At 46.5% G+C, this 27,746-nt stretch overlaps 1 protein-coding gene across 8 annotated transcripts in view; it reads left to right on the top strand.

The window, feature by feature from the left end:
* CREM (cAMP responsive element modulator) overlaps positions 1–14,874 on the top strand; it is a 35,637-nt gene extending 20,763 nt beyond the window's left edge. For 3 of the 8 annotated variants that reach the window (XM_077302797.1, XM_077302798.1, XM_077302795.1), the window contains 2 exons: positions 10,839–10,995; positions 13,605–14,874. In XM_077302797.1, the coding sequence (XP_077158912.1) occupies positions 10,839–10,995; positions 13,605–13,749 (302 nt within the window). In that variant the 3' untranslated portion in view covers positions 13,750–14,874. Of the gene's footprint in view, positions 1–2,951; positions 3,365–4,104; positions 4,305–6,047; positions 9,985–10,838; positions 10,996–13,604 lie in introns of those variants that run through there. The other 5 variants (XM_077302802.1, XM_077302803.1, XM_077302801.1 and 2 more) reach the window with 5 other exon arrangements.
* Positions 14,875–27,746: the final 12,872 nt, after the last annotated feature.

The following is a 27,746-nucleotide window of genomic DNA, read 5'->3' as shown; positions in this document are numbered from 1 at the left end:
GCCAGCATTCGCTGGCAGGAGCTCATGGGAATTGTAGTCCATGAGCATCTGGAGGGCCCCAGGTTGACTACCCCTGTTGTAGGCAATACCACAAGAAAAATGAAGGGACTTCTATTAGTTTAGGCAGTAGTAGTTGGTTTTTTAAGTACATTCTTTAAAAATGTGTTAAACGTTTAACAAATTTGTATAAATGTATTAAAATTAATTCACTCCCACCCATTCAGGAAACCCTTCCAGGGCTGTCAAGAAACCCCAGGGTTTCATGAAACCCTGGTTGGGAAAGCCTGGCCTAGATTGAAGTTACTGAAACATTCACAGCGACCACTGCTGGGGGAAAAAAAACAGCCATCTCGACTTCTTTTACGGTTGAAAAACCCCTGAAATGTTTACTGAGTGATATGGTCATATCCACCTCCCCCCCCCCCCAAAATCCCGAAATAACCAATGATGGGCCTGGAGGAGTTGGGAAGGGGAAGAACCCCAGGTGTGTGCATACACAGCTATGCTTCCAAACCATATTCTGAACAAGCGTACACTTCTGGGGATTCTGGAAGCCTGAGGAATATTTCAGGTTTTTTTCAACCGTAAAAGAAGTCAAAAAAGGCTGCTCTAGGCAGTGATAATCCAGTCTGAAATACTAGGATCTCTTTTTGTTGGCATGCGTATGAACAAAACAGCAAACAAAACGACCCATTAAAATGATTGAGAGAGCTGACAGCTCGTTTTGTGCAAGGAATTTGAACAAACTCGTATGTTCAGAAAAACCGGCCTCTAAAAATGGCAATAAAGCGGAGAGAATTCCCACATTTTCGTTTGCCTATGTAGGCTTCTTAACTGCCTCTTTTTGTGACGAGTATCTTGTGGTGTGGGTCCCCAGCTGAAGGGCAAACAAAATGTGGCAGTAAACATGAGTCTGCCACTGAAATTAGCAATCTCGTTCTCCTTCATTCCTAACATCTAGTATTGCTTACCTTGTATATTACAATGTTCTGTGTTGGCCTGCTACCCACACACACACACTCACACATCTACACATTGTTGGTTGATGAAGGTGGGAAAGCACAGTGTCTCCCTATTTCAGAACACATAGTTTGTTCTACTAAGGAGGGGCACTATGTTCTCCTAAGCCAGACTTGCTCAACTTTTTTATCATTGAGAAACCCCTGAAACATTCTTCAGGCTATGAGAAACCCAGAAGTGGGTGAATATGGTTAGGAAGCATAGTTGTGTACACGTCCTCCCAGTCCCTCCCCTTCCCACCCCTTCCAGGACGCATCGCTGGACATTTTTGGGGGGTCAACATGACCATATATGGTCATATCACCTGATACTTACATTTTTAAAATATATAAATATTAATTAACTCCCACCCACTCAGGAAACCTTTCCAGGACCATCAAGAAGCCCCAGAGTTTCATGAAACCCTGGTTGAGAAAGCCTGTCCCAAGAGAGAGAGCCAGTTTGGTGTAGTGGTTAGGAGTGCGGACTCAGGTCTTGATGACCCTCTTATGTATGGCTCCTGTCCAACTCTACTTCTAAAGCACTCTGCACTAATCATTCTGGTTTGGATGTATGCTGCTGTATCCAGTATTTGCCCAAGGGGGTAGTTGCTTTCTACCTGAAAGCTGTTTGTTGTGTTTGGCTCAAAGCGCTCAGGAGAAACAGCCTTAAAATACTAGCTGAGTCCTCCTGCATCATTTAACACTCCATTGCTAATGGTCAACCACCCAGTGGGTAGGAATCCCTCCTCTAGCAGAAAGTGTGTGGGTCAGTCCCTGCGATGGTGGTGGAGAAAACTGGGGTCATCAGAATGGTTGGTGGGTACAGAAGCTTAATATGCCTCCTTCTGTTCTTTATTGGTCTCCCCTATGACAATTGTTGAGAGGAAAGGGCCAAGTTAATTCCGTAAAGGAACTGAATAAATTGCTTTTTTAAAATAACGGTCCTCAAATTGCACAATTTTACAGCTGTTTATTCCTGCAAATGTACTCCCAGCCGTGTGACTGGGGATGGTACCGAGACAATCATGATGTATCTATGGGGCTGTATAGGTAGAGTTGCCATCTCCAAGTTGGGAAATACCTGGCGGTTTTGGGGGTGGAGCCTGAGGAGGATGGGATTTAGGGAAGGGAGGGACCTTAATGGAGTACAACGGCATAGAGTCCATCTTCCAAAGCAGTCATTTTCTCCAGATGAATTCATCTCTGTCGTCTGTCTTATGCATGCGGGTGTTGATGCTGGGTTGAAGTAACAAGCAAATGAAGGATTGTAAAGCAGCCAATCCCTGGCAATATTGAGACTCTGCAAATGGACCAATTGTTGGGATCCATTAAGGGCCAATCAGATTACTTGGCGGGCTGCCTGAATTGCATATAAGTTCAAGGGGTTCTGTTGTTTGCTGTTTGGTATTTCTTGTTGGAGTTGGTGTATAACAAAAGAACTGGTGGTTTCGAAGAATCTCAACGATCTGGAGATCAGTTGTAGTAGTGGGAGATCTCCAGCTGCTGTCTGGAGCAGAGGTAGTCAAACTGCGGCCCTCCAGATGTCCATGGACTACAATTCCCATTGTAGCTCATGGGAATTGTAGTCCATGGACATCTGGAGGGCCGCAGTTTGACTACCCCTGGTATGGAGGTTAACCACCCTAGTTGTAGGGTAGATAAAGTAGTGTGAGATAATCCAAGAAACAGTCCTCCTTGTCCAGGAGAAAAACTGGAGGGGAAATGATGAGAAGTTCTGGTAAACGACATTAATACTTTTCAGAGATCTGCAAGTTTTGCCACTTGGTTTCATGCATGTTTCAAGGGGGAGCGTTGATGAGAAAGATCTGCTGGGAAAAAGGAAAGCATGCTTTAGTAGGCTGAGTGACTTGAATATATCACGCACTAAAGCACTTTGGAACAGGACACCTAGCTTAGTACCGAAGAGTTCTGGCGTGCCTCTCCCTGCATTTTTATGGATGCGGGATCTCATTTATGTTTCCAAGAGCATACATGGCTTTCAAAAGCATCAACATCCAGTCCTTGCTTCCAGCAGCCATGTCTGGTTTGCAGCCAGTTTCCCTGAGTTTTGTGTGTACTTTTGTGCTGCCTGAGACAGTGGGGCGAGGAGAGAGAGAGAGAGAGAGATTTTTTAATGAAGCAATTGTTTGTTGGTTGTGGTTTTCCCTGGGCTGCTGTTTCAATGAGCTGTTCCAGTGAGAAAGCACATTAATGACGGGGTAGGCTAGTGAGGTCATTATGATGTCAGTGCAGGAGCTTGGAACCCTGCACATGCCTGCTTGTTTGGACCATTCCATGTTCAGCCGGTGGCAAAGAAGACTCTGAGCAGAAGCTGGCCATGGCTGTCACCGGGGATGAAACCGGTAGGTGCTTTTGTAAGCTTGTTTTAAAAGAGGGGAATCCAGGCTGCAGTTAGCTTGTTTGAATCTCGTTGATTGCAGTGGGGTTTAACCAGTCAAACAGTGTGCATGCCCACATGGGGTCTTTTGCTAAACCAGCCAGCATTGTTGATAAATGCAGCATTTCCTTGCCAAATATACTTTTAATTTTTGTTTTAAAGTGCACTGTGTTTTCTTATTCCCCTGGCTGTTGCAGCATTTTAAGGGGAACAGGCTGGTTTCACTTTTCTGCTTTCCCCTTCCTTAGCAAATCATCGAAACAACCTTTTTCTTTAGAAATGAAAACCACCAGCCTGTATTCATGGTGGTGGAGGAGCTTTATGCTTTCTTAGGCTGGAATTATCCCAAATGTTTTCTCCTTTGACTTTGAGCAGTCGGAGAGAGTTGTGAGGCAGGCTCCGTGGAGCTGTGTAATCAATCCCGTAGCAGGAACATTCGTAGCCCACAGACCTAAAGGGCAGAAATAAAACCGAGCAGCGCATGGTGCACTGAACATTCTCACTCTGGCGTGATTTTTTTTTTTTTAATTCCTTTATTTCCTCCGGTACTTGAAAACGGGTCTGCTCCGCTGCTAATTGAGTGAAAAAAGGGCTGACGTCACTCAGATTTCCTGGAATCGTGTTTCAGTTAACGGCGCTGGAAAAGTTAAACTCCACAAACAAAATACACATTGACGTCAGCCACGAGTCATGCTGTGATTTAGTCAGTTCCTTTCTGCTCTAGCCAGTGCTGCTGGCGCTGCATCTAGTGCTCCTCAGTCGCCTGTGCTGCCTTTCTAGAGGAGCAGCTCCGATTTGCGTAATTTGTTTGTTTTGATCCAAATGTCAGTCTTTTCTCTGAAGCCATACCGAAAGATCACTGCCTCATGGGAACATGGGAGCTAGGAGCGGTTTAGCAGACTCAAGTAAAGTTTCTAATCTCTGTGTGTGTCTGTGTGCGTGTGTGTGCGTTTGTGTAGGGGAATCGGTGACGAAGCTGCTCTTTCTATTTTGTAGTCCCATGTCTGGTTCTTCATTCTGCTAGAATGTTATCATTTGTAAGGACTCTGTGTTGAGAGTGACCGTCACTTACGGAAGGTTCATTTTCTGCTGAGTTGAGATATCTATTTGGGTTGTTGTTACCTGCTATTATTTGATCTATTATCGTTTCGATGCTTCATGAAATTGATATCCATTCCCTCGCTAAACTGCCGTTGTAGAATCTGCTTAATCTAAAAGCAAACTTGGCTAAGGTTGTGTAATGCAAGGAGTTTCTGGAATTTCGTTTGTTTACTTGAGTCCACCCTCTGCCTTCTTGGCCTGCTGCTCAAGCCCTTTTATTCAGAGGATCTGCAATAGTCAGTTTACGACACCATTGGCAAATATTGTATTTGTGAGTGGACTGTGCAGCAACTTTGGGCTGGAGGTGCAGAAAAATAACATGGCGCAAAACTTCACCAGGTTGCAGTTTGACTGAGCCCCCCTCAAAGACCAAAAACGGACCAGACTTTCCTGCCTTCCTTTATGTATAACATTCCCCCCTCGTTTGCATTTGTTACAGATATTCCCCATTGATAGCAGGATTGACAATTGTTGAGAAGTTGAGAAATACCTGGAGGGCAGGACAATAAAATCAGGGTCCAGTAGCTTGACGAAGTAGTAGTCTGACGAAGAACGCTTGTACTTGAAAGCTCACGCCTTGAATAAATCTTTGTTGGTCTTAAAGGTGCTACTGGTCTCTGATTTGATTGTGCTACTTCAGACCAACATGGCTACTCCTTTGAATCTATCCTGGAGGGCAGGGTTTGGGGAGGGACCTCAGCAGGATATAGTACCCTTAGGCTCTACCTTACAAAGCAACCATTTTTCCAGGGGAACTGATCATTGTCTGGAAATTAGTGGTAATTCTGGGAGATCTCCAGGACCAACCTGGAAGCTGACAATCCTTAGCTGACGGTGATGTTACACTTTAGATTCTCAAGCATCACAGAGAGAATTAAAAGCCAAACGAATGACATGTTCAGAACTTTAAAAACAGCCTTACTGGATCATATGAACGATCCCTTATTTCCAGCATCCTGGTTCCCACAGTGGCCAGCCAGACACTCCCTGGTGGCTCCCAAGCCTGGCACTAAGACAACAGACCCCTCCCCATTGTTGGCTTCCCTCCCCAAGGCTTAGCTAGAAGTGAATAACAAGCTGAACCTTGTCTTGGATGACTGCGTTTGTTTGTTTGTTGTTAGCATCGGCCAAGGCGTCTAATTTTACGATAGCTAGGTTTAACGCACAGTATCTGGCAGTGGGTTTTTTTTTGGAAGTATCTCAGCAGCTGGCACAAATAACAGAATGATTTACCCGGCTGCCAAGGTCAACCCTTTTGGTATTCACTTGGATTTGGCTGCTTGGTATGTTTAGCAGTGGGGAGGTCTGGCTGAAGAAATTCTACCGTTCAGCAGTCCATCATCCTTACAGCGTTCTTTGGGCACGGGTGCCCAGGGGAACATCCAGTGGTTTTTCCATCCTAATCAGGGGTAGTCAAACTGCGGCCCTCCAGATGTCCATGGACTACAATTCCCAGAAGCCCCTGCCAGCATTCGCTGGTAGGGGCTCCTGGGAATTGTAGTCCATGGACATCTGGAGGGCCGCAGTTTGACTACCCCTGATCTTAACAGACAAAACATTTTTGTGGCACTCTGTGGTCTTAGGGAAAAATGAATAGTCTAGATTTAACCTTTAACAATTGCAGGGGATTAATTTTAGTCCTTCTGCAGAACATGCCTTGCACAGCCTGTTTCCTAGTGATCTAAGCACACCTTGCCTGATATATAGTTTGACCTATCAGGATTGATTTAAAAAATTGATTGTAGATAGATAGATACATTTATTTGTATATAGCCATAGGCCCTTACAAAATATAAAATACAAATTTACAAACAGTAAAATAGAATAAAAGGACCTGTGTAAAAAATATAAAATTTAAGACCAAAAAACTGAAACACCATACATCAGGGATAGTCAACCTGTGGTCCTCCAGATGTTCATGGACTACAATTCCCGTGAGAATTGTAGTCCATGAACTTCTGGAGGACCGCAGGTTGACTACCCCTGCCATACATGACTACAAAGTGCAAGAGTGTTGAGAGGCTGCCTTAGCGGTTGTAACGTTGGCCCGTATTTTCTTTAAAGCTAAGGCAAATAGAACGTTTTTATATGTTACATTATCAACCTGGTCAGATAAAAGATAGATTGTTTTTTCAGCAACGGAGGGAAGGTTAGAACCCCGTAAGATTTCTTTGAGGAATTTGGCCCTGGGTTGAGCATAAAAAATTGATTAAAGGTAAAGGTGTCCCCTGTGCAAGCACTGGGTCATGTCTGACCTTTGGGGTGACGCCCTCTAGCGTTTTCATGGCAGACTCAATACGGGGTGGTTTGCCAGTGCCTTCCCCAGTCATTACCGTTTACCCCCCGGCAAGCTGGGTACTCTTTTTACCGACCTCGGAAGGATGGGAGGCCGAGTCAACCTTGAGCCAGCTGCTGGGATTGAACTCCCAGCCTCATGGGCAGAGCTTTCAGACTGCATGTCTGCTGCCTTACCACTCTGCTCCACAAGAGGCTCCAAAAAAATTGATTAGAAAGGTTAATTTTGCTCTGGAACTAAGAAAACAGAATTGACAGCCTCCAGGCAGGCCACCATGAGTGAATATCTGTCCCACAATGTTGCCATCCAGCCTCATAAGTAATGTGGGAAGACTCTTGAATGCTTTTTTGTTACTGTTTGTCTTAACCAGCGCCAACCCTCTGCTAAGTACAGCACGTTTGGTCAAATCCCAGGGCTTCCTTACTGTTGTGGAGACACATTACTTCTGCTAAACCAAATCCCCACTACCAATGACTGCTGAAGAGTCTGTTAATAAAAACTTCCCAGTCATTGCCAAACCACAATGTAGTGGGTTTGAAGAAATACAGCTTCTATCCCCATCTGGGAGGAGCTCTGCCAGCACTGGAAAAGTTTCTGTGCAGTCTTCTCAGGAGATGCAACAGGTCACAGGGTGGTTCCCCACTCTCTCATAATGTTTGATGGGGAATATGTGCCACAATTATGGCACATTCTTATAATGTAGGTTTCTTAGGGCGTCTAACTTGCAGCTGTAGCTTTCCATCCTCATGAAAGGGCAGTCACAGTGCAACCCTGTGCAGACGTGCACCCTTCTAAGTCTGCTTCAGTGAACTTAGGAGGACATAACTCTGTCTAGGGAGTATTCTGCACCTAATAGTTAATTCAATTTCAGTGCACTTTCGAAGTAGATTTTCCTGTGTTCTGCACAGGATTTTCCTGTGTTCTGCACAGTGCATTATCCTACATGTGCAGAATGAGCCTAGAATTGAACTGCCGGGCAGCCAGGGACAGAGACAGAGGCTCTTGGTGGTTCGTTTAAAGCTCGGTCAGCATTCATCCAAGTGATTTATTGCAGAGAAAAGCAATTAATGATTTCTTTTTTGTTGATGTCTCTCTGGCACCCTCTTTAAAAACAGAAGGCAAGCCACTTATGCCCAACAAGCCTTTCCTGTTGAAATCCTTGCTTTTGTGAGAGTTCACTCGTTGTTGACCTTACTCATACAACTGCAATCATCGGTAGGGTTTCCAGGGCATTCAAAATGTTGGTCAGAAACCTTAGAACAGGCTTTGCCAAGCAGGGTTTTATGATGGCCCTGGAAGGGTTCCCAAAGGGGTGGGAGTTAATTAATTTTTAATATATATATTTTTTAATTTGTTAAACATTTATTGGGAGATATGACCATATCTAGTCATGTTGCCCCGCCCCCTCCCAAAACAGCCAATGATTGGGCCTGGCCCCAATCTAGCGTCCATTGTATTCCTGAATGCAAGAGGCTTGGCCCCTAGTAAATAAATAAAATGTGGGCAGGGCCAGCAGAGGCCGAGGACAGTGGCCCACCCCACCCCAAATCAGCCACCCAGGGCACTTAAGACAGCCAGGTCCTGTGCTTCAGTGGGCCTTATGAAGTGATGACCTCTGACAACAAAGCTGAGCCAAATTCTTTTGATGAAGCTGCCGGTCATCACAAGCCAGAAGTATGCAAAGCCGTCCTTGACCTGGTGGTCTTTAAAAACAGTTCCGCTGAGGGGCATCTCTCCCAAGGGGCTTCTCGCAGCGAGAACTTCTAAATCCAGAGACCCTCTTGGAAATGTTAATGTTTCTGAACCAGTTAATTTCACACTTCTGGCAGGGACAGTCGTATTTCTTCAAGCCGCAGGAAATGGCTGGGCATTCAGCTAACTGGGCCCACCTTTTCCTTAACTCTGCTTAAATGAACCTTGCAGAATGGCAACGTAGGGGCAAGCAACAGGGGAGAGCTGTCGCCTTCATGCCGCTTCCATGTGTCCTGGAAGCTCCTGGCTGAGCTTTGTTGGAAACAGGGTGCTTTGCTGGACAGACCCTCGATCTGGTCCAAAGATTGTGATTCTTCTGACTTGTTTTCAGCTTTCTGAAAGCCCTTTCTGCAGGAAATGCTAGGAAATTCTTTTTTTTGCCTCAGTCCTGGGCCAGATAGTAAGCCCTGTAGGTCTTGTGATTTGAATGTGGGATAAGAAAATGGAAACCCAGATGAACAGTACCTTTAGTGGCAGGATGTTGGTGCAGTCCAGTTTTGTCAAGTGAAGGGTGGCTGGGTACATAAGAAAGTGCTTCTTCCTTACCAGACTCATGACAATGAAATACAAAGAACTTAACATCTGTCAAAGATGCCTGCACCATTCCCAGAGAATAGTAGGGTCATTTAGAGTTAGATGGTTATCTAGAGTTAGATGGTTACCTAGAGTTAGACATCAAGCTCTTCTGTAGAGCCAGACAGAGCAGGAGCAAATGTACCCCAGCCGGTCACTAAGGCCCTTGCATGTCTGTGCAGAGCATTGCCAGCTGGTGTAAAGAGAATTTTAGGGTTTTGTAGTGATAGGTGTGGTTGATTATCTCTGAAGCTTAAGAAGATTGGCTGTTGATAAATGGAATGGGTTCCAAATCTCGTTGATGCTGAAAAGAAAGGCATCTGCAGAAGCCCAGAGAAAAGTTTTAGACCTTTCCTTACCTATGCTAGTTGGCAGATGGTGACAAAGGGATTGTTTCCCTTAAATTTTTATCAGAGCTGCTTTTTAGGTATGTCATCTATTAGATTAGCCAATGAAAAGCCTTAGTAGATTACCTCCAGTTAATTGAGCAGTAGACTTTTAAAATTCATATTTTATATCCATCCTTTAAAACATGAGTAATACGTTCCACCGGAACTATTGTAATTCATATGTAAATATATAAAGGTAAAGGTATCCCCTGTGCAAGCACTGAGTCATGTCTGACCCTTGGATGTGCCCTCTAGCATTTTCTTGGCAGATTCAAGACGGGGTGGTTTGCCATTCCCTTCCCCAGTCATAACCGTTTACCCCCCAGCGAGCTGGGTACTCATTTTACCGACCTCGGGAGGATGGAAGGCTGAGTCGACCTTCAGCCGGCTGCTGGGATCGAACTCCCAGCCTCATGGGCAAAGCTTCAGGCAGCATGTCGGCTGCCTTACCACCCTGCGCCACAAGAGACTCATGTAAATATATACAAATATGCAAAAAATCATGACCAGTCAACTCTGATTTCTCAATTAGGATGATAGCCCTAGCTTTTAGTCATCTCTTCCTCATTGCCTCTTCCCTTGGTGCAAAGTACATTTTGTGTACTGAGAAGTGAATTCCCAGGGGGCAGAGTTTCTCTAAAGGGGAATCCATGCTGGACTTGAGAAATCTACTTGTCCCCTCACTCTGCGACACGTGATCTAGATGGGACAAGTAGATTTCTCAAGTCCAGCATGGTGGACCACACCTCATTGGGTGATGTCATCCAACAAAGTTCAAGCCTCCCAATGCGTCTCCATGGGACCATGGCCCAAAGCTGCATCAGGAGCTAATGCAGGGGTCCCCAGAAACCAGTGGGCAAGCTGAGGCAAGGCCAAACATCACTGAGTCAGTTGCCACAGATAGGCCATTCTCACAAGCTCCAGGACTCTCATGAAACCTGGCCCTGGGAGGGGCAGAGGGGGGGGGCTATCAATGCTGCTGGGAGTTCATACTCCCATAGCCAGAGGCTGAGGAGGATGACCACGGTTCACTTGCCCTCCCATGTTTCTCTGCCCAAGAGTGAGAAGGAAGAGCCAGAGCAATCCGAAAGGAGGAAGAGGAAGACTGGGGTGAGAGAAAACTTCCTTCTCTGAGGCCTCCAAAGGGGGAACTGTGGGAAGCACAGTTATCCGCCCCCCCATACACACACACACACACACACACACACACACACACACAAACACACACTCCAGCCCAGATTTCCCTCAATGGACCAATCGGTTCTTGGGTTTGGCTGTGATCTGCGTCCTTTCTTGTACTCACTCTTGTCTCCTTTTCCAAACCACAGCTGCCACTGGTGACATGCCAACTTACCAGATCCGGACCCCGACCACTGCCTTACCTCAGGGGGTTGTCATGGCAGCCTCCCCAGGAACGTTGCACAGCCCCCAGCAGCTAGCAGAAGAAGCAACACGGAAAAGAGAGCTACGACTTATGAAAAATAGGTACTGTTGTTTTAACAAAGGGAAGGGTTGGTGTTTACTTTCGGGGTCAGGTGGCAGGAAAAGATTAGGGAGAAGCCACCGCTGTTGCTGAAAAAGACTTCTGCAGAGGGAAGCAGTGGGGTTGGGTTCTTGTCTGTAAGTCCTCCCCACCCGCCCACATCCCTTTTCTTGTAGCTGTAATGTGGAGGGCGCACGGCTGATGGTTGGTGGTTAATTATCACCCCAATTAATGTCATGTGTTCCTGTATCTCTCTGGTCTTTAGAGCAACTGTGGCCCAAAAGCTCATCCCAGAATGCTTGATATTGCTGCCCGTTTTCCTTTTCTGCCTCATCTTTGGCTAAAAATGGCAGATAAACGTACAAGAGGCAAGGGTGCCATCCTGATCAACGTAAAGGAAGCTTAGGCCTTCCGAAAGCCTCGGAAGCCTATGCCGTCCTGCAGATCATGAAAGATAATCCAGGGTAACTGGTATTGTCAGCTTTGTTTTCTGTTTCCTGAAGACACTTATCAACGTGGCCATTGGCAATAGGAATTCTTGGCATTATGTCAGGATTTCCCCCTAGAAATGGTTGTTGGACAGCAGTGTAAAGTGATTGTCCTCTTTGAAACATCTGCAACTGTATGGAATGTTATGCTCAGCATAAAAGGACATGTACAATAGAGGCGTACAACATGCGCATAAAATTATATGTTCTGTTATTACTCATGTTTTAGATGGACATTTTATTCATGTTTGATGCCTTTAATGAAGCTTCTGTTTTGGTGGAGGAAGGCAAAAGCCTTTTGTTTCAGTCTCACACACGTTGGCTTTGTTAATATTCCAACCGCAGGCCACATGAAGTAAATTGGTGCATTTTGCTGTTGACTGTGTTTTTTAGGCTAGATTTGTGAATGGGCCTTTGTGCGGCTTGAGCGTTGTCTTCCGCCTTCTGGTTGTCGCTGGCTGGTGTGCAGAACATACTAACCTTTATTTTGCCACTTCCTGTGTGCTCTCTGTGGTCCCTGCATGCCTCCTGCTTGCGTTAATAGGCGCTGCTAACATGTGCTTTGCAAGGAAAAGTCCTGTCGGTTGCAACTAATCTTGGTGCTGCTCATTGCTTTTTCTCATGCCTTGTTGTTTTAAGTGGCTTGTCAAAAGTGTCTGTGTCTCTTAACCCAATCCATATTTTCTTCTCTCTTCAGCATCAATTCTAATGTCCACTGTCAGTTTTATGTAACACAACATGCACCAGTCCCTCCCCCAACTTTTTTCTAGATTTATATAAATAAATAAAGGAGAACATCTAAACCAGGGGTAGTCAACCTGTGGTCCTCCAGATGTCCATGGACTACAATTCCCATGAGCCCCTGCCAGCAAACGCTGGCAAGAGCTTGTGGGAATTGTAGTCCATGGACATCTGGAGGACCACAGGTTGACTACCCTTGACCTACAGGTTTATTGTATGAATCCTTAGGATCATAGAGTTGGAAGGGACCTCCAGGGTCATCTAGTCCAACCCCCTGCAGAATGCAGGAAATTCACAACTACCTGCCCACCACAGTGATCTCAATTCCATGTCTAGATTATGCCCCTCCCCTAAAAAACACACACACACACACACCAGAGCCCCTCATCAGCCTGGCCTGGAAGAAATTCGCCTTTTGATCCCAAAGTGGCGATCGGCATTTCCCTGGGCATGCAAAAAAGGACACACTGCGGTCTCTTATTTTGACAGTCTTGAACCCCTGAAGCTTTGCATAAAGTCATTATTAACTTTAAAACAAACATTCATGGTCCCGAGTATATAACCGATAACAATTCCATGCCATTTCAAAGGGTGTATTTGAAGGCTTAGATAATTTGCTGTCTGAACCTTTCTGTGTGTAAAAGCTGAAAACGGCTTCAGACAGAAGAGAAGGAAGCACACCACTTACCTTTGCTGATATTTCATTCTATAACGTTTTTTCGGGCCTGGGCTAAGATGCTTCAACCCTGATTTAGGCAAGGTGAGCGGCTGTGCTATTCTGTTGCAGTAGAAAAGAGCAAGAATCCAGTTGCACCTGAAAGACTAACATGATTTGTGGCGGGCTATTTGCTTTCCTGTGTTCACGTCTTCAGATACCTTAAATCACATGAAATCTAATCCCCTGCCAAAATGTTGTTAGTCTTTTGAGGTTCTGAGGGCCTCTCATTCTTTTCTGCTGCTACCGATTGAAGCAGTAAGCATGAGATATTACAGAAGCTGACAGTGTCCTGCATATTGCAGGGGGTTGGACTAGATGACCCAGGAGGTCCCTTCCAATTCTATCATTCTATGATTCTCTGGTGGGATTTGGTCCTACCATGCAATTATTTTCGTGCCGATGCTTTCTGTCTGTGTCCATGCACACCTATTTATCTGTGTTGTAATAATTTGTCATGCTGCCTCTGCTTTATTCCCCATCCGATGCGTGCATTGTTTGTGGACCAGTGCAGCCTGGACCTGCATTGTGATCTGTTGTGCATTTAACCCTTTAGGGCCCGTTCCGTTTATTGTGGCAAGTTGATCGTCTCAGGTTCTTTTAAATATCCAGGCTGTTGTTGGCCCCGTGCCTGTTCCTGTAGTCATTTGCCTTGTGTTGGTTCCAGGGAAGCCGCCCGCGAGTGTCGCAGGAAGAAGAAGGAGTATGTCAAATGTCTTGAAACCCGAGTTGCTGTGCTTGAAAACCAAAACAAGACTCTCATTGAGGAACTCAAGGCTCTCAAAGACCTTTATTGCCATAAAGCAGAGTAACGGGGCGCTTGGCCGTTGGACCTTTGTGCTGTTGAACGCTAATCAAGGCATGAGATGAAGCAATTCTACAGACTGCCGTGTGACCCTTGAGGGCGGGGCAGGATGTAGCCCTTTCTTAGGTGTTTTCTAAACAGACGGGGAGTTGCTCCAAAAATCAGAAATCGTCACGTTCTCTGCTTTTTCATCACTCTGCACACCCTGCTCCACACCCCGTCCCTCTAGGTGGCATGCCAACCCCCCCCCTTCACAAAAAAAACCCCAACCCACATGTATTTTGTTTGCCCTCTTGACTTTTGCTTTTTTCAGGGAAGCTGCGAAAGAATGTCGACGGCGGAAGAAAGAATACGTGAAATGTCTGGAGAGCCGCGTTGCGATGTTAGAAGTTCAGAACAAGAAGCTTATAGAAGAGTTAGAAACTTTAAAAGACATTTGCTCTTCCAAGACAGACTAGTGTCAATATTGAAACTGTGAACTGGCTCTAAAACATGTACAGATGCTTCTGGAAGCAATGCCTAGTCAACAAGAATTATGACTTTTCCCTTCTGTATCATTTGTGTTCTCCCTCCAGCCTCTAACATTCCTGAAACACTTTTGCTGCATTTTTTTAATAGATTCTTGGTTGACACTTTCAGGTTCTCTGTCTCACCCAGAGAAGAGTCCCAACAGTTAAGGCGGTGTGCGTTTCGCATTTTCAAAAGGAAACATCCTCAAAAACTGATCTTCTGCCAGATATCTGCATTAATTTTTATTTTGGGGGGTTTTGGGGGTCTTTTTTTTTTTTTTTTTTTTTTGCGTGTATAATTTCGGTAATATCTGACACGCACCAGTATTTTAAAGTGATCAAAGATAATGCATCCAGCGCGATAAAATGGAAACCACCCAAAGTATCTCAGGAAAGAGTTACATATACATACACACACATATATCTATATGTATATGTGTGTATGTATATAAATATATATATTAAAAAGTATGTTATGACATACATGTACTAGAATGCTAGTTGAAAAAAAAAATGGCTTTATGGCATATTTTTATATTCATCGCTTTGTGAAGAGAGTATTGTATTGCTGTCACTGAGTGCCATGGTTGAAACTACTTTTTTAATAGAACCATGTTGGTTAATCTTTGCAGTGTTTGCCGTTTATTGGGAGCGAAGGCGTTTTATAACAGAGGCTGCGTGTAGCGCCACCTTTCTGGGGACATGCTTCACGCGTGTCATAAACACACACCCAGCTCCATGCCTCCAGAACTGTTAAACAAAGATCTTCCTTAAAAAAGAACCCTTAAAAGTTCTCACTGTCTGCTACTGATAATCAATTCCTTTTTCTTGCTCTGGATTAGGCCCTCCGCATCCAAGCTTTACAAATGTTGTGTGAAAAAAAATACTGAGGGTTACTGTAGAACGATACCGGCTAGATCAGGGGTAGTCAAACTGCATCCCTCCAGCATTCACTGGCAGGGGCTCATGGTAATTGTAGTCCATCTACATCTGGAGGGCCACAGTTTGACTACCCCTGGGCTAGATATCAGGAAAAAAAATTCCACAGAATAGTTCAGAAGTGGAATCGGCTGCCTAAGGAGGGGGTGAGCTCCCCCTCACTGGCAGTCTTCAAACAACGGCTGGGCAGGTACTTCTCATGGATGCTTCAGGTTGATCCAGCATTGAGCAGGGGGTTGGACCAGGTGATCTGTATGCCCCCTTCCAACTCCAGGATTCTGTCATGTATAGAAGTGCTCAAAATCCTTGTGTGCCTTGAGGGGGACGTGCCATTATTGAAATGTGTCGGGGACATAAATGAGCCTTGTGGGGCTTGTTTTTAATCCCTCTTCCACCAGCTGGCCCGAACCGACATCAGTTGAGTAGTTTCCCTTCTTTTTGTTACCGTGGCTGGCAGTTGTGTGTCTCCCCCTCTTCTTGTCCATACAGACTTCACCATTCCTTTGTTCAGTAAGCACAAAATCCAGTGACGTTTTCTGTCGATCTGGAGCTTGGAGAAAAATGACATAGAAGAAGAAGAGTTGGTTCTTATATGCCGCTTTTCTCTACCCGAAGGAGGCTCAAAGCGGCTTACAGTCGCCTTCCCTTTCCTCTCCCCACAACAAACACCTTCTGAGGTGGGTGAGGCTGAGAGAGCCCTGATATTACTGAAGAAGAAGAGTTGGTTCTTATATGCCGCTTTTCTCTACCCGAAGGAGGCTCAAAGTGGCTTACAGTCGCCTTCCCATTCCTCTCCCCACAACAGACACCTTGTGAGGTAGGTGAGGCTGAGAGAGCCCTGATATTCCTGCTTGGTCAGAACAGTTTTATCAGTGTCGTGGCAAGCCCAAGGTCACCCAGCTGGCTGCATGTGGGGGAGCGCAGAATCGAACCTGGCATGCCAGATTAGAAGTCCACACTCCTAACCACTACACCAAACTGGCACATTGTGACCCTGCAGTCATAAGTGAGTGGGGTTGGGGAGGGTAATTGCAATGCTGCTTCCTTTCCCTACGGCAATGTCTGCTTGGCACTGCACAACACCTTCAGTTTAACAGGCCACAGTATAATGACCATTCTGGTGACTCTGCAACCCACTAACCTGGACTGTTTCTTTCATTGAGCTGTTGGATAAGGAACAGTAGAACAAGTACGCCCTGTCTGTTCCGAGAACAGTCGTGCCAAATGATAAACGATGGATATAGGCTGTGATTGATTAAGGTTTATTCTTCTAAAAAGGAAAAAAAAAACGGCAGTGAACCAGGGGTGTTCTGCAGACTTAAATAATGAGTCTTGGATCTGCTACTAAAAATATTTCGAGAGACTTCCAGTGCAGGTGGTTGGTTGAATAACTACAGAAGACCTCATCTGACCACAAGGTGCTTGTATGCTTATAACGTTTGAATGAAATATGTCTGGAATAGACTGCCTAAGGAGATGGTGAGCTCCCCCTCACTGGCAGTCTTCAAGCAAAGGTTGGATGCACACTTTTCTTGGATGCTTTAGGATGCTTTGGGCTGATCCTGTGTTGAGCAGGGGGCTGGACTAGATGGCCTGTATGGCCCCTTCCAACTCCTATGATTCTGTCGCACATAAGATAGGTCACTCTTACATCCTTTACACAGGTTGTAAATTGAAGCTGAAAAGCAGCAGATTCCCCCAAGCCCGCTCAGCACATGGGGCTGGATCCAGCGACGTCTTTCCGTCCATTGGATCCAGCAATTCCCATCTTTTAAGACTTTATGCAACTCTGAAAGAGTGGGAGGTAGGCTTTTCAGCTGTCCAATGGGAATCTGCAGGAAGAAATTGGAGAACCCCGTGTCAGTCTTTGGCATGTCCTTCAATTAACTACGCCGCCTGCGCATTCAAGTCAGAAAGATTCAAGAAATGTTCTTTTGCAAGTTGAAGTTAATAGACCAATAACTAATTATTGGGACATGGAGTTGGCAGCAGAGTTTACTTTTAAGGGGACTCTGAACCAAGTTCACACCCCTAGCCAGAAAAAAACTAACAGAGACAGACATAGTGTGTCGATGAGGATAAATCAAGCTGTGGTGTGGGAAACCTGCCTAGAAACAAAGATTTTAGGGGTAAACATGCTTTGACAAATCTTTCTTAAGCGAGCTTTTCATAGCTATTGAGATTTTTAAAAAGTATTCATTAAAGAAATCTATCTATGCCTACACCGTCACCTTACTGGCTTGCATTTTTACCAGCCGTTCTTGGAGTTCAGCAGTTCATGCATCAGTGCTTTGTGTCCCACTGAAAATAAGAGCAAAAAGCAAGATCTTAATTGTTAACATGTTGTCCTTTGACAGAAATTTAATTTTCATTTCCAGTTGCTCTAGCGTTCACCATCTCACGTAGGCTTCAACTGACCCTTTTAAGATAAATTTTTGTTTTTCAGAGAAGGTTCCGAAGCGGAATAGACCCCAAAATCGGCTCATCTGAATCCCGTTCTATGGATGCTAATACTTTCTCAGTGGAAGGGAGTAGTCTGTTTGACCTTTCCTATGTCCGCTACCGAAGGGTTCACTTTGGCAACTAGCCTGCTTAACAGCTTTGGGTCCTGCTTACAGCCCCTACAGGTGCAAGGATCTCCATCTAGCCTTTCCGCTCCCTCTGCGACCCAGAGGGCCCTCTGAAATGCAGCTCCTAGTTGGCGGGGGACTCCTAGGAAGACCTGTTGGAGAAACTGGAAGTCAGTCCCCACTGTCGGTTCACATTAGCCTTGGGATGCAGCGAGAGTTAACATCCAGCGTCTAGCACTTCGAATGTGGTTCTCTGTTGGGTCCCAGCACTCTCTTTCACCTGCACATGTCAAATTTCTGCCTCAGATGATGACTAATGCCTAGCCAGGAAAGACAAATCGTGCAGGCTCTCAGTCATGCTGAGCGTATCTTGAAATGTCTGACGGTCAAACGGCAACCACAAGGGGGGGAAAGATACAGTTAACTGCTGTGCCCTTTCATGCCCGCGCTAGTGGTGGTTGCCCCAAGTCCATGATGGTTAAAATGCTGATGTCATGTCTCCGTCTTGTTCTCCAACCAGGCTATTGTTTCGCTGTGTTCATTGTTGTTTTGAAGGCTTGTGATTTCCATGTGGTCTTGGAGCCAAAGCTCTGGAGTGTGAGGCAGCTGCAACCACATTTGAGGGCTGCCTCTTCTAATATCGTCAGGCTTTGACCACATCAGAAACCTGACCAGATGCATTTAATGACACATAATTTTGTAAAACAAAACTGCCTGGGGAGAGTGTGAAAATGCAGGAGGGGATTTGTGTTAACTTCAAACGAGACACCGTGCGTGTGTTACAATGATGTGTTCTCTTTGTCCTAAAAATTGTATATTGCTTGGAGAGGGGGGGGGATGGACGAACTCTACAATGACTTTAGAAAGAGCTATGAACTTTTCAAAATGGAATTGACACTTTGAACTGGGGCCTGGATCACGACAAAGGGTTCTGCATGGCTCGACCCTAGATAGACCGGATGAGTCTGCTCTCTGACAGCCAGCTGGCTGTAGTGGTTGAGAGCGGCAGCCTCTAGTCTGGAGAGTCGGGTTTGATTGCATACTCCTCCCCTTGCAGAGCAGCTCTCTCAGCCCCACCTACCTCACAGGGTGTCTGTTGCAGGGAGAAGAAAGGAAGGCAATTGGAAGCCGCCTTCTGGTACCGAAAAGTGGGGTATAAAAACCAGCTCTTCTTAAAATCACGGGCGGCAGGGACTCATGGGAATTGTAGTCCATGGACATCTGGAGGACCACAGGTTAACTACCCCTGGCCTACGTGACCAGGGCAGTGTCCTGCAACTTCCTTGCTGCCTCTGGTTGCATTAATTACCCTGCTAATGCCTTTATGGCCTCTTTCTTCACCTTGGAAACTAGCTCTATCTTTTCCCTCAGGCTGCTTGAAACGCCTGTTTGATTTGAACCCCTGAGCATTCACAGAGCGTAACGGGAAGGGGTATGACGGAGCGAAAAGGAACTTAAAAAACTGTTTCTGCAGATGATATGAGTACCACTTGGGGAGCCAGAGTGATTGCCCAACCGTTCTTCAGATGCATCTATGCAAATAGGACAGGCTTTCTCAACCAGGGATTTGTGGAACCTTCGGCTTGCTCGAAGCCTGAAGGATGTTTCAGGAATTTCTCAACAGTTAAAAAATTGAGAAAGGCTGGAACAGGGTATTACGATTTACGTCAATAAAGAGAGGTAACAGAACGAACGTCATGTCTGTAGATGCGATAAGGACTTGTTAATGCTCCTAGAACCATTCTTGAACTTAGGATGACCTCTGATTAACCTGGGGGGGAAACCTTAGCAAAATTGTATCCTTCTAAACCCATTGGCTTCAGCAGTCCTACAGCATTGTAACTTGGCTATGGGTTGACCAATGAGGCACTGTAGAGCCCCCCCCCCCCCGCCTGCCTTATAGGCCTGGGATGATCTCCTTAGGGCAGGGGTAGTCAAAGTGCGGCCCTCCAGATGTCCAAGGACTACAGTTCCCATGAGCCCCTGCCAGCGTTCGCATGGACATCTGGAGGGCCTCACTTTGACTACCCCTGCTTTAGGGTGTTCAGTTTTGTAGGTACTACACAAGTACTACACAATGCCATCTTGTGGACAGAGATGCTCAGAAATGCTGATAAATTTAAGCGGAACTGGTACACACTCCAAAGATCAAACGTTTCGAGTACCTCACTCGTGCTCCTCTTAAAATGGTGCCAATATTCTAAAGCAGGGGTAGTCAACCTGTGCCCCTCCAGATGTTCATGGACTACAATTCCCATGAGCCCCTGCCATTATTTGCTGGCAGGGGCTCATGGGAATTGTAGTCCATGAACATCTGGAGGGCCACAGGTTGACTACCCCTCTTCTAAAGAACAAGTTTTGTTTCAGGGGCTCCATCAGCAACGAATGTAATATGTATGCGGATTTATGATCCAGTGGCAGGTAAAGGAATTTGTGTGACTGGGAATTCCAGCCGCCAGAATGCGGCTGTAGGTTTCCACGCTGCCTACTGACACCGCAGAACCGAAACAGCGAATTGAGCTGTGATAGACCCAGCGCAGTGTGTGTTTTGGGTTAAGCATGCTGCTTCTCAGGTATTTAAGTATTTCCTGGAGATGACGCCTGGCTGTGATAATCTGATTCTAACTAGGCTGTTTCCCTGGCGTTTTCCTGCGTGCTAATTAAAATCTGCACTGGCAAGGGAATGCCAAAAGTTTTCTCTCTCTTGTTCTGCGAGGGGCATGACGTGACATTATTATTTATTTATTTATTTATTTATTTATCATACTTCTATACCGCCCTCCCCGGAGGCTCAGGGCGGTTTACATTATAACAGAAAACAATACATAAACAGTCTGTAGAACATGTGTAACTGATAACTAATAATTGTAACCAAATAACAACACAGTATAACAGTAAACAATATAGTAATACAAACAGGTCCAGGGCTTATTGATGGGATTCTGAGGGGGGGGGAGCAGGGGCCCTTGGTCGCTGATTGATTACGTCTGGTCTCGGCCAAATGCCTGGTGGAGGAGCTCCTTTTTGCAGGCCCTGCGGAACTGTTTAAGCTCCGTCAGGGCCCTGATCTCCTCTGGGAGCTCATTCCACCAGGTGGGGGCCAGAACAGAGAATGCTCTGGCCCTGGTCGAGACCAGGCGGACTTCTTTAGGGCCAGGGATCCTTAGCTGATTGGAGGCAGTAGAGCGCAGAGCTCTTTTGGGGGCATAGGCGGGGAGGCGGTCCCTCAGGTACACTGGGCCCTGACCGCGTATGGCCTTGAAGGTAATTACCAGAACCTTTAGTCTGATCCGGAATTCAACTGGTAACCATTGCAGCTGATGGAGAATAGGCCGGATATGAGACCTCCACGGTGTTGCTGTGAGGATCCTGGCTGCTGCATTTTGAACTAGTTGTAGTTTCCGGGTCAGGGCTAAGGGCAGGCCTGCGTAGAGCGAGTTACAAAAGTCCAGTCTAGAGGTGACCGTCGCATGGATCACTGTGGCTAGGTGTTCCGGGGCCAGGTAGGGCGCTAGTAGTTTGGCTTGGCGGAGATGGTAGAATGCCAGCCGCGCTACCTTTGTGATCTGGGCCTCCATTGTCAAGGAGGTGTCCAGAATCACGCCTAGGTTCCTGGCGGAGTGAGCCGTAGAGAGCTGCACGCCATCCAGGGTGGGCAGGCGCGCTTCCTCGCATGGGCCCTTCCTACCTAGCCACAGGACCTCCGTCTTTGAAGGATTGAGCTTCAGGCGACTCTGCTTGAGCCATCTCGTCACTGCTTCCAGGCAGCTGGCTAATGCTTCTGGGGGAGAGTCAGGGCGGCCATCCATCAGGAGGAAGAGCTGGGTGTCATCTGCATATTGATGGCAACCCAGCCCAAACTTCCGTACCAGTTGTGCGAGAGGGCGCATGAAGATGTTGAATAGGATAGGGGAGAGGACCGCTCCTTGTGGGACTCCACAAGTAAGTTGCTGGCGGTCTGATGTTTTCTCTCCTATTGCAACCCTCTGTCCACGATCCTGGAGGAAGGAGATCAGCCATTGAAGGGCTGTCCCTTGTATTCCAGCATCGATGAGGCGGCGAGCTAAAAGCTCATGATCAACTGTGTCGAACGCTGCTGAGAGGTCTAATAATATCAGCAGTGCCGACCCGCCTCGATCCAACTGGCGACGGAGGTCGTCCGTCAGGGCGACTAGTGCTGTCTCTACCCCATGGCCAGGCCGGAAGCCTGACTGGGATGGGTCTAGGACCGAAGCTTCTTCCAGGTATTCCGTCAGTTGGTTTGCGACTGCCCTTTCTATCATCTTGCCCAGAAACGCTAAGTGCGAAACGGGCCTGTAGTTGTTAGGCTCTTGTGGGTTTAGAGATGTTTTTTTCAACAGTGGACGTACCACAGCCTCTTTCAAACCCTCCGGGAATTCTCCTGTTGTGAGAGATAGGTTGATTATCTCCCGGAGGGGGCCATTTATCTTTATGCCAGCTGTTTTTAGGAGCCAGGATGGGCAAGGATCTAGTGGGCATGTAGTTGGTCTTGTTGTCGCTAGAATCCTGTCCACTTCGGTCAGCGTGAGTCGTCTGAAGTTACTCATAGTTTTCTCCAAAGACGGCCAAGGGGCCTCTAGTTCACTTTTTGTATCTAACGTTGGAGGGAGGTCGTGGCGGAGTGTCGAGATTTTGTCCGCAAAATGACTCGCAAATGCCTCACAGCTGATGTCCAATTGGCTACTGTTTTGTTGCCCTTCAATCAGGGCAGTGAGGGATCGAACTACCTTAAACAATTGAGCTGGGCGTGAGTCTGCGGATGCGATGGTAGCCGAGTAAAAATTGCGTTTTACTGACTTCACCGCTATCTCATAGGCTTTCATCTGCATTCTATAAGATGTTCTCGAGGCTTCGTCACGAGCCTTCCTCCAAACTCGCTCTAGCCGTCTCAGTTCCCGTTTCTTGTCGCGAAGCTCCTCGGTGTACCAGGGGGCTCGCTTGAGACGGGGCCGGAGAGGGCGTCGGGGAGCTATCTCATCAATGGCAGTCAGCAGTCTGTTATGCCAGTCACTGACCAGGCCATTGAGAGAAGTGCCGGGAGGCATTGGTTCCCGCAGAGCATTCCGGAATCCTATTGGATCCATAAGTCTCCGCGGGCGAGCTAAAATTTGCTCGGCGCCCAACTGAGGAGGTGGTGGGAGCCTTAGCCGAGCCTTTAGAGCATAGTGGTCTGACCATGGCACGGCTGTTGTTGTGACCAGATCCACATCCAAACCTGCGCCGAAAATAAGATCCAGGGTGTGACCTGCTTGATGGGTGGGGCCAACAACAAATTGCGAGAGCCCTAGTGTTGCCATGGATGACACCAGGTCCTGTCCAGTTCTAGAGGACAGCAGCTCAGCATGGACGTTAAAGTCCCCCAGGACTAATAGACTGGAGAATTGTAGCGTCCAGGCCGCCACCGCCTCTAGTAGGGCAGGCAGGGCATCTGGCGGTGCAGTGGGCGCGCGGTATACTAGCCAGATGGCCACGCTCTCGGTTGATCCCCATCCGAGGCCAACACATTCAATGCCTGGTATTGACGGCGCAGGAAGGGTTCTAAAGGAGAAAGCCTCTCGGGTTAGGATTGCCACCCCTCCTCCCCGCCCCGCTGTCCGGGACTGGTGGATTATATGATCCTGCTTCCAAGGAGCAATGGCATTCCTTCATTAAAAAAGAGTTGGGTCGGGGTTATATTTTTTGTAGGCGAGGTGTATGTGATGCGTTTGAAGAACTAGGCCTTGGCAATAAGGGGGAAGAAACTTTTGCACTTTAGACTGGTCCATTATGTAAAACACAACCTTTCTATCCTGCCCTTTTTCAGCCTTCAATGGCTAGGAGTTGATCCGATGGGTCTGCTTTGCTAGCGGAGGTGCTTTCATTTGGCAGAAGAAACTTTCCCTCGAGTAAGACAAACATCTCTTGAATCGGGGACACTCCTTGTGCTAGAAAAAAAAAACCCATCTCCACTAAGATATTGGATAAGCGGGATCCAACCCTTAAATGGTGATAGAATATTAGTGAAGATGCCCTAGATTTTTATTATGTATCAGAATGCATTCTCTGTTTTTACAATATAAAAGGCTTTAGAATCCACTGGTGTTTTGCTTTGGAGATGCAGAAGTTTTGCCCTTGTATCTCAGGGCCTTAAACTAACTAGATTCAGGGCCATTGGGACGACAATAGAAGTAGCCGGGAACCGGAAAGGCAAGGTATTGTGTTTAGTATAACTATCACATTACGGTTGTTTTAGTAGCCATGTATCTTTTGTGGCTCTCCAGATGTCCGGGGACTACAATTCCCATGAGCCCCTGCCAGCTGGCAGGCGAGGCCAGGCAATATGGAAACGCCCAATTTGCATGCCGTTTTTACACAGTCACAAATTCAACTTAAGTGCAATGTTTATATGAAATATCATTTTAACATATCTCGATCCTTGTTGAAAATGACTGGGTACCTGCTGCAGGAAATCCATTGCAGCAGAGTTTTGGTGGCGGTGGTGTTTTGTTTGGGGGGGGGATGCATTAGAAGCAAAGATACTCTCAGGTGACAACCAGCAGAGGGTGCCCAATTGCTTTCACATCTGCTGCATGTAGGTCTGGTTTCTGCAAAGCTCAGAACAGCTCCGAAATCCTAAAACGGTCTAGCAAAAGAGGTGACTTTTCTTGGCGATTACGGGATGGTGGAGCGCAACCATCAGTAAAACTAATTCACTGTCTAACTTACTGGGGTGAAAATTGTGCTAACAGATTTCTCCCTTTGCAGTAGCAGAGGCCTCTTTCCCACATCATGTTTTTAGGTGTTCGCCACCTTCGATGCTTAGTGCATATCTAAAAGCCCCACATGTTAATCAGAGACACATGCTAATCAGGGACATTGTGATGGGCCTGTTCATAGGATGGGGGGAGGCAGTCCTCTGTTTCACTTGGGTATTATGTAAAAAGTCCTCCCCACCCCCAGTAAAACGACTTTCAAAAACGATGCTTATAAGGGTCAAAAAAGCACAATACAAACTAGAAAAGACTTCCTCTATCCACTGCAGCTGGCTAAGAACGTCCGTGAGACAATCTGTTCAATAAACCATGCACTTTTGCAATCATCAAAACCCGTTTGAATTTTCCGTCGTGAATGCCTTTTGCCCGTCCGGGTGAGCTATGTTGACTTCACACTGTGTTTAGTTTACTCTGCCAGAGGCAACCCTGGCTGGAGGTCTTCCTTATATTTTGCTGTCGTTTATTTGTTCACAAGTCCTTGGTTTACTGGGCTGCAATCAAATGCAAAGCACTTGATTCCTAATGGTAACTTCTCCCATTTCGGCATCAATCTCTCTTAGTAAACGGCAGGTTTACTGGATGCACCGCTTGTCCCTGTCGCTAGCTGCATAATGGTGGCTTCCCTTGACATTCGCCCGTCAAAATCACAAGGGAGGAGAATTGTCTTTTCATACTTGTGACAAACAAATTGTCTCGTCTCTCGAATTGTCTCGTCTCTTGCCATGTCTCCAACGTTTTGGAGTCTGCAGGCACCCTTGAAGTCATGACACAGCATGGTAGGTGCAACCAGGAAATGACCACCATGCAATGGCAGCTGCAGCTACTGAAGCCGCAGGGCCTGCAAGGCAGAGTTCTTCCACCAGGCAGTGGCTTGAGGCCGGGGAGGGGGGGGCGTTGACTGGAGTTTGATCAGGGGTCCCACCAATGTATGGTTCGGGTGGGGGGGGGAATTAGGGCTACGGAAGAGTCAGAGTGGGTTTGGAAAGGCCACGGTGTGTCTAAATATTTTTTGATATTTACAAGTTAAAATGTGTTAAAAATAAGGATTCATATTTGTTTATATTTTGGGGTTAGAGTTATGGTTAGTTTAGGTATGGTTTGGGTTGGGAGGTTGTTACCTTTAGAGGGGGAGTTAGAGTGGTGGTCAGAGTGGTGGTTAGGAAAGGCCATGGGATGTGTAAATATTTTATGCTACAGGCCCCACTCTTCCAGGTTCCCCGCCAGGTGCCTTCTCCCCATGGATTCTGGCTGTATCCACTCGCTTTCCCCCTTTCCCTTCTTTAAGGGCACTCAGAGTGACCTCCTTCCACCTCTCTACCCCCCCAATCTGGCTGCTCCTGCCACAATGGTACTCTGCTAGGGCCCTGCAAACACTCTTGTAGGTTGTTTACCATTGCCAGCCTCCGTACCACAACCTTGATATACCTTGGTGGTCTCCTTTCCAAATCCTTATCAGGGTCGACCTTGTTTAGCTTCCAAGGATTGACAAGACTGGTCTAACCTGGGCTATCCAGGTCAAGGGTTATATTTTGCCCCCTGTGTAAAACGTGTGCATGCAAGTGTGTTGTGTGTGTGTGTGTATGTGTGTGTGGAAACATCTCCATTGAAAAAAATCTCTCCTGAAATTAGATGATCCACTAAGCTCAGAAAGCCTTCCAAAACCTGAATTAGACCTTTTGCTTGTGACCCATGGAGGAAGGGTGGGGGGAAGCAAGAAAGATTGGAACAGAACAGGCCGACACACTCCTCTGTCACGCAAACATTCCAGATGGGAAACGGTTTGATGGTAGCACAGCTTTGTTTTTTTTATGCACCGCTTTGGTTTGTTATGTTTCCCTCTGGAAAGGGCTTTTATTGTTCCAGAGGAGGTAGGGAAGCACAAGCTCCCACCATCTTAAATAAACACCAAACCTACAAGGAGTGGATAATTATAGCTACAAACAGTCAAGTCATCAAGAGGAGTGAGGGCAGCCGATCCTGATGCCAAGGAGACACACATTCACACATGGGCATAAAACAGCTAGTACGTGCAGGAACTACGTATGGGAGAGGCCATGCTGTTTGCCAGAGCTGGAGCTGTACACTCCTGGGATTTCTCCGCCTCTTGTGTTTGTTTTCCTGCTAGCATAGCCCTGAAGTAGGTCATTTCCAAATACATTCCTGAACGCATGTGCAGAGGAGAGGGAATAATCCTGCAGGAGCTGATCAACGGCAGCTCCCCATGGTCCATCATTCTCAACCAACTTCACGAGGAGGAGGATGGACTGAGGAGAACTGGAGCTGAAGATCCTTGAGTTGTACTTGGGTTGTTTGATTCTCCCCATTGTATGAATTCAAGGGAAGAGCTTACATTACAGATGCTTCCAGCTCAAGAACTGAATTGCAAGGAGAACTCTGCTGGACCAGATGAAAAGGTCATCTAGCCAATCGTCCCACTTCCAGTAGAAGCCGGCCAAAGGATTCTGGAAAATTTATGAGCAAGAGATGAAGACAACAACTCTCCGTGCTGCTCGACCATAACGTTGGACATTCAGTTGTATATGGTTTCCAAATATAATGTATTTTTATGTATTTTATGTGGGGTTTTATTACTGTGCAACCCACCGCAAGACGGTTTAGCTGATAGCGGCAGGAAATAACGTGTTTTCTCCAGTCTTGAAACCGTTTTCTCCCCCTGGCAGTAAAGGGTTAACTGGAGGAGTCCACCAGCCTCCACTTGATAGATAATCCACAAAACCTCAATGATCCTCAGTTCTCCCCAGATGCTGTTTTATATCAATTATGCAAACCCCCTGGCCGTGGGACACGACTAAGCACAAATCAAAGCACCAGGTCCCAAATCAATGGGATATACCTAGAAACCAGATGGGCAGCATGTTCCTAATGATCAGCTAATCAAATTTATTATTTGTGTCTCCTCTTCCTGCAATCTTGATATAATTTTTTTTTGGCGGGGGAAAAACCAGCCAGATAAAAGAAACCTGTTTTCTCCCCAAAAGGCTAAGGTATAATGTAATTTTGACCTATTTTAAGCAGAAACGAATCCTCCGATTTTCACAAGGGTTGACGTGTCTTTTTGAAGCTCTTTTCCAACTAGCGTTGGGCACAGTTCAACCCAGTCCTCAAAGCTGTGTGACATGTTGGTGGAAAGTGGCATCAAGTCACAGCTAACTTGCGCCAACCCTGTAGGGTTTTCATGGGAGAAAGCTGTCC

Source organism: Paroedura picta, chromosome 11, assembly GCF_049243985.1.
Source record: "Paroedura picta isolate Pp20150507F chromosome 11, Ppicta_v3.0, whole genome shotgun sequence".
Taxonomy (NCBI): Eukaryota; Metazoa; Chordata; class Lepidosauria; order Squamata; family Gekkonidae; genus Paroedura; species Paroedura picta.
This window is presented reverse-complemented; position numbering and strand designations above follow the sequence as displayed.